The sequence below is a fragment of the Chinchilla lanigera genome, unplaced genomic scaffold (assembly GCF_000276665.1).
Source record: "Chinchilla lanigera isolate Chin_1 unplaced genomic scaffold, ChiLan1.0 scaffold00045, whole genome shotgun sequence".
Taxonomy (NCBI): Eukaryota; Metazoa; Chordata; class Mammalia; order Rodentia; family Chinchillidae; genus Chinchilla; species Chinchilla lanigera.
Window position 1 is genome coordinate 31,183 of NW_004955446.1, and position 7,331 is coordinate 38,513.

The 7,331-nt window shown below is 44.4% G+C and overlaps 1 protein-coding gene across 2 annotated transcripts in view; it reads left to right on the forward strand.

The window, feature by feature from the left end:
• Window positions 1-6,978: 6,978 nt before the first annotated feature.
• Mrps36 (mitochondrial ribosomal protein S36) overlaps window positions 6,979-7,331 on the forward strand; it is a 12,007-nt gene continuing 11,654 nt past the window's right edge. Inside the window, exon 1 of one of the 2 annotated variants that reach the window (XM_005392591.2) lies at window positions 6,979-7,115. In XM_005392591.2, coding sequence (XP_005392648.1) covers window positions 7,077-7,115 — 39 coding nt within the window. In that variant the 5' untranslated portion in view covers window positions 6,979-7,076. The remainder of the gene's footprint in view (window positions 7,116-7,331) is intronic. The other variant, XM_005392589.2, reaches the window with a different exon arrangement.

The following is a 7,331-nucleotide window of genomic DNA, read 5'->3' on the forward strand; positions in this document are numbered from 1 at the left end:
CATTCGCCTGGTACTGTTGTTTTTTTCCCCAGCATTTTGAAATATAGTACATGCTTTGTCTGTGTCTGCAGTTGCAGTTGTAATTTGTGTGGGAGATAAGTTATACAGGGCTTTACATCTTTCCCAGACAACATTCTATGGCTACTAAATTCACTTAAAGTAAATGCTCGTGAGTTCAGTTCCCGGTACCGGAGAAAAACCAAAACCAAAAAAATAAATAAATAAATAAATAAAGTAAATGCATTTACATTGTTACGTATGATAGGGTTCCCTGCTTTGTAAAAGCCTTATACTTTTGAATTGTGTGTACTTGTTTTTATCCATCCCAGCAGTAACGTTGATATTGCTTCTACATTTTGGTTGCTGTGAGAAGTGCTGCCATGAACATGAGAGTGCAGATGTTTTTGATCCTCATTTCTATTCTCTTAGAAGAGGAATCCAGAAGTGAAACTTCTAGACCATGCTTAGTGAAATAGGCCAATCACAGAAGGACAAATACTACACACTTTTCCTTATAGGAGCTGCTTCAAATAGACAAACCTGTCAAAACAGACAGCAGAATGGTGGATTCCAGGGTCTGGGGATGAGCAGAATGGGAGTTGCTGGACATTGGGTATAGAGATGCAGTATTGAAAGGTGCATAAATTCTGGACTTCTGCCTTTCAACACGGTGCCTACAAGTAACAATACTGGGATATACACTTAGAACTTTTGTAGGAGGGCACATATCCTATTAAGTCTCTATCATAATTAAAAGCAGCATTAGGCTGTTTCAGCCAATAATGGAAGATTTAAGGCTACAAAACTGAATAAATATGAAAGTCTATAATCAGGCAATTTCCAAGAAATTAAAACTGGAATTATTTCACAGCAGAGGAAGGAATGAGTATCTCACAAAATGTGTGCATAGAAATGCAGGAGAGATGTTATATCTATTTTACTATGATTATGGTGTATTAAAATGTTCTGTCTTTCCTATAAAACTAAAGCCTCTTAATTTGTAATTTTCTATAATGTTTTATAACTGTGTGATTAAAAGTATTATGTGTAATAAGCCAGGAAGCAGTTGTGGTTTTTGGTGCAGCCTTACTTCCTATTTCACTTTAATTCCGGTGTGTCATTCCTTGACCTGAGGAAACTGACTAGTAGAAAGAAAGAACAATATGGGTGGCAGACTGGGCCACAAGTAAGTACAGCAGGAGATTCCCCTGCAAAATCACTCTCAGTCCCAGAAGACTCTCCAGGCCTCTCTTGGTTTGCAATCAAATGGAAAAATAACAAGTCTGCTCCAATACGGGAGAAGGGAATCAGGAAAACTATGTTTTAACTGCATAGCATTAGTGCTTAACAAGTCTGAGCAAGGCAGAAGGATATATTGAATTATGTAAGCAGGTGTAATATCTCCCCCTCCTCTTGATATAGAGCTAGAAACTTTATGAAAGCATATCCTGTTGACTTCCCTATTTACTAACATTTCTCCAAATAAAATGTTTGATGTCATATGTTCTTTCTCCAATGCATTTTGCATTCTGCTTAAGTAAGTGGTGCACAGAGGGGAGGGGAGTGTGAGGACACCCCCACCAGGTGTGGGTGTAGTGGGCAGTGTGTAGGTGCCACCCTCTCTTGTGGGGGAGCAGGTGGATAGCTCTCAGGGAAGGGTTCTAAGGGAGAGACATGTTCCTGGCAGGGCAGAGAGGGCTTGTTGGGATGGGGTGTGGGATGGGACTGTCCAAGGGACATCATTAGCAAATGGGTGAGGTGTATATCGGCCATGTCAGGTCTCCTTCCACCCCATATGCACAGTCTTTGAAGGAGACAGGGGAACTCACTCCATGAGGGTCCTGGGTCATGGTCAGTGGGCTGCTTCCTTGGCAGGTAGGGTCCCCTGGCATTGCCCTCTCCACAGCACACAGAAGGGATGGCCAGAGCCAGACGCCGCCCTGAGTGTACCCTTGGATGCTTTCTGGGGAGGTGGCAGGGAGGGCTTTGGGGCTGTCCCCAGCAGACATGTTTCTTGCAAAGACCCAAAGCCTCACTGTGTGTCATGCTTTGCTGAGTACTTGGAGCCAGTTTGGAAGGAGGCACTCGGTCTGCTTGAGGAAGGTTGGACTCCCCAGGTGCATCGTCCCCAGTGCAGACTGTGGGAAACGTGTCCTTCCTTTCCCTCATGGTCAGTCAGTTCACCTCTGAAAACTCGTACCAACAGCTGTTTTCCCCATTCCTACAGTTTTCCCTTCTCCTGCACATAGAATAGGTGAATCATAAGTTTGCAGCCTTGTATTAGCTTCTTGCACTTAGTAATGGACTTTTAAACTCCTCTGTGCCTCCGCATCCTATTCCACTCTGCCCCAGTTCAGAGTATAACAGTTCATTTGAAGTGGTCAAGAAGTGATGAACGAATGAGGTGTAGAAATCAGTGAAATGGACAGTGTAACCCATGGTCACTTAGTGATGGAGACCACAATGAAGCAGCCCCCAGCAGGACGTAACCAACTGGCTTCTCATGTTTACTTGTGAATCTGTCCAAGGCCTAGGCTCCTTGTCTGGAGACGGGTGGTGGACTCATACTAAGTGGACCTCTGTGTGTCACTAATCGCTACTAAAGCCTGGAATGGCGGAGGAAGCCAGTAAGCCTCAAAGGATAAGACAAGATCACAGCCAAGGACACCTGGATCTGATCTCAGCTAGATAAAGACACCTGGCTTCAGGCATCTCACTCCTGGGTGGATGAACTTAAACCTCATGAAGGATTCATTTAATACCTTACATGGAGAAGTTCTTGAGTGATCCTACCCTTCTTGAGTACTCCCACCCTTCTTCTGGTAACCAAATAAATGTGGGCCACCTGGAGAAAGTCTTGATCTTACTGCTCAGAGAATCTCAAATTCTGTGAGAGAGCTCTGATCCTCTTGGAGCCCTGAAATCATTCCCTTTGCCTCTTTTTATTTAACCTTCCCCATATACTCCTTCAGGAGATTGAGGCCCTGATCAGCCTGCAGTAACTCAGGGATATTATTAACCTGATAACTTAAAGGATGAACTCTAAGCCACCAAGAAACAAGGTTTGAATCACTGTCTGACAAAACGTGAAAACACAGCAGTACAGTCTCTCATGTAATCACACTTTAACTTTCTAGAGGAAATAAAAACTGTATAGTTTCAATCTTAATGGGTTAGAATGTTCTTTGGGTTCTGGCTTTTCCTTAAGAAATCCATTTAAAGGAGGGATCCTTACCCCATATTTCTGGCTATGTATTAAGATTAAGAAGTCATGTTTCTGTTTTGTCATCTTATATGCGATAATAATAGCCACTATGATCATGGAACAGCATGTTAGTATTTGCTTAGTGTGCTTGATAACCACTTCTTTAATCATCTTTGGTTTGATGATTTCACATTTGTTGCACATAGGGTGCGGGGAACCGTTGGCTCCGTTGCGATCGTGTGACATTCAGTGACATGAACTACTGGTATTGCAAGATATGGCATGTTTATGAAGTTAGAATGTATTAGAAATATTTGCTCGTCTTTCACAACACTTGCAGAACAAGTTTCTCAGAACCCAGGTATTTTTACCTCAAATTGTTCACAAGTATCTCTAATATCAGTTTTTGTTTTCTTCTTCTCATTCTTCTTCCTACGTCTTTTTCTCCTTCTTCTCCTTCTCCTCTTTTTCCTTTTCCTGCTTCTCCTTCTCCTTCTTCTTTGCTTTGTCACCAGTTTATTAAATACCCTACATTCGTACCTCATTGCATAGCTTTAAAAACATTGTTCAAACACAGACTTGGCGAAAATGTGTTTTATGGAAAACCATTTGCAAAACTAAATGGAAATAATACACATACCAGGCATACAAGAAACTGCTAAACTGTTAGGAATCATTTTAATTTAATCCACACAGGAGATTATGAAATATTAGATGGTTTAATTTTCTTAAATCTGGTACCAGATACAGCCTTAAAGAGACCACAGTCTGTCATCTGCTTAATTTAGAGGTTCCGATTCGTAAACATAAAGGCCTTTAACATCAAGGTAAAAGCAATAAAAACAACGTTTAATAAACTGTGAAATAACACCTACACTATTACACAGAAGAACGAGGAAGTACAGAAGAAAGTTACCAGGTCGGAAGAGCTTGGTTTCCTCTTGTAAATAACCATAAAACACTTGTGTACAATGCCGGCACACATGCAAACGTAAGGCCGTCTTCCAAGGCATCACTGCCGAATCTGAGTTCCATTTCTTTCACCCTGTTTTCCTGGTTTCACATGAAGCCTTTTGAAAACCTCCAAAATTCTCCTTAAGATGTTTTAAGCCAGTGTCTTGTCTGACACTGTCCCATGCTTATCACTATTAAGCTGTACAGAGAAGGCCCCTCCATGGCAAGAATTTTTGAGTCTTTCCTCTTCATTCTGGGGTGGTGGGGAAGGGCACTCACCTAGGGATGAATCCTTCAATGCAGCTCAAGCAGTGAAGGGGGAGGAGCCGCCCGCCCCGCCCCTGACGTCACGCCCTCCGCCCTCCTTCGCTCTCGGCCCATCCCCAGGCCTCTGTGGTAGTTCTCAGCTTGGAGTAGCAAGTGCTGCTGCTGCCAGTGGGGGTGTTGTAACGTTAGATGTAGAAAAAGTTCAAAAAGCCGTCTTTTTTTTCTTGTGTACAGAGCATTGCACCCACGGGGTCTTCCACTGAGCTGCGTCGCCCACCCCTTTCACTTTGACTGAAACTGCCCAGAGGGCCCGACCTGTGACCCTCCAGACTCGGCCTCCTTAGCGCCGGGGTTACAGGGGCACACCACAACGCCTGGTCTAAAGGGGTTATTTTAGCTCACTGTTCTGGAGGTTACAGTCCGTGACTGCTTACTCCCAGGGCTTTTGGGCCTATGGTGGAGCAGTACATCATGGGAGGCTGAGACAGGAGAATTACAAGTTGAAGCCCAGCCTGGGGGCCTTCGCATTTAGGGGAACCCTGTCTCAAACTCAAAACTAAAACGGGCTGGAGACGTAGCTCAGTGTGAAGGCCCTTAGTTTAAACCCCAGTACATAACTCAATCAATGAATTAAAAAAACACTTCAGGAGAAACATTTTGGTGACAGAACGCTTCTGTCTTTTGACAGTCTCTATGCCAACATCTTAATGTACTGTAGTTAAGGAAAACGTTACCACTTAGGGAATGCAAATTGCAAAAGAATCCAGGCAATTTCTATTTCTTAGAATTGCATGTGAATCTACAGTAACCTCAAAAATAAAAGTAATACCTGAAAAAATTCTCAGCGCTCACGTCTTGGGGTCTAGAAGCAATCAGCCGGGCAAATCTGCAGACCCTGAATCTCTGGCTGCAACTAGTTCCTTTTATGTCTGCTTGCCTGCAAAAGGGCCAGTTGTCTCCTGAGTTTATCTCTTTAGGGACGCCCTGGCAAACGCACCCTGCTTTTCCATTCTGCTGACCCAGAGCTGCTGACCCAGTGTCACATACATTAGGGCCACCCAAGTTAGCACAACAGATGGTTTCCCGTGTGTCTCCCCGCTGTTGTGAGTCTATGTTTGGCAGTTAGTCAGATGAAGAGTGTTAAAGAACAGTTTAAATTTCTCATAGAATAAGGTTCAATATCTTTTAATAGTTTAAAGTTCTTTGCACTTCTTTCTCTGTGAACTCTACGTGCTTTGCCTGTGTAATAATGCTATCAGACTAATTTGAGAATACATGATGCTTAGAGAGGTTTTGAAAACTTAAAAAAGTAAGCGTGTGGCGTTCTCTACAGACAGACATACATATTGAATCAGAATAGTCCTTCTAGCCGGACATGGTGGTGCACAACTGTAATCCCAGCCCTCGGGAGCCTGAGGCAGAGGATCATTGAGAGTTGAGGCCAGCCTGGGCTACAACGTAACAAGCCAGTGCTGGTCAAAAAATACGTGTGTAATTTTGAAAAAAAAAAAAAAAAGAAAGAAAGAAAGAAAGAATAGGCCTCCTGATCTCTGAACTTTGGGGTTCTCTCAAACTTGAAGCAGAGGCAGCAGTTCATTATCAGGAATAACGAATTAGAGAAATACATAGTAACTCAGACAGCCCGTATTTGGGCTTGATAATGTGTATGTAAGTCGCTCCCAAGGTTGGGAAACCAAGGAGCAAACTGGCTGAAATCAAGCAATGCCGGTCAACAAGGGAATATGGTGAGGCTAACGCTAAGCTTGAACAAGACTGTTCATTTTAGGAAAGCATTTTAGGAAAAAAGTATTACTTTTTTGGCTTCAGATTAAACTTTGAACTGTACTGGAATTAGGACCTGGGTATCTGGGAATAGCTAGTTAGCCCTAGCCAAGACCTAGGCTCAACCAAATATAGTCAAACCAGGATTACAAACCCTCTGGTACAAAATGCAATAGGACTCTTTCTTGCATATCTTTGTTTTCCTGAGAAACCACTCTGAGGATGCTAACATGTATTGCAGCAGCCATTGATGATTTCCTACCAATCTGTCCATAATTCTGTAACGTTTGTATTGCTCCTATGCTATTTCCTAAATGGATGTATGTTTATTACTATGTGTTTGCAACACCAACCCTTGAGAATAGCCAATGATTATTTGATTGATCACTCATGTATAGCTCTATTTGTTTTCCCTAGAGTCCACTTTGAAGAAACCAGGGTATAGTACAACAACCATTGATAATTTCTTGCCATTTCTCTAACTCGCTATTACTTGTCTATTTGTTTTCCTGAGAAACTATCTTCAAGATACCAATAGGTAAAACCCTTGATAATGTCCTACCACTTTGTCTGTAATTCCGTGTATCCACCTACTGTTTTGTTGCCCTTCTTTTACTCTTTAAAAAAAACAAAAACAAAAACAAAAAACCCACAATAAGAAACACGTGGTTCACGTCCTGGGCGGGCGTGGGCGGGGTGGGGCGGGGCCCGCATGGAGGGGGCGGGTCAACTAGGTCAAGACCAGCCCTGTCTGGCGCCGCGCGCCCCGCTTCCGTGACGTCACGATAGGCCCCGCCCCCAGCTGCCAGCCAATGCGGATACCACCGCGGCTCACTTGAGCCCGAAGCTGCCCTTTCCCGGGGTCACGATGGGCAGCAAGATGGCGGCTGCCCGCCGGGTCGTCCAGGTGAAGGGGTTCGGGGGCTTCTCCGCACCCTGGGCGGTAGGGACGGTGCAGAGGGAGCAGCGGCCTAGGGAGGAAAGGCGGTGGCACAGGACGCGCAGTGACCGCGGCGCCGAGGAGGGCCGGCGCCTCGGCCTTACGAAAGCGGGACGCTGAGCCCGTCGCGTCGCGCAGTAAGGCAGCGCCCGCAGCTGGGCGATCGCGCCGGGCGGCGGGTGC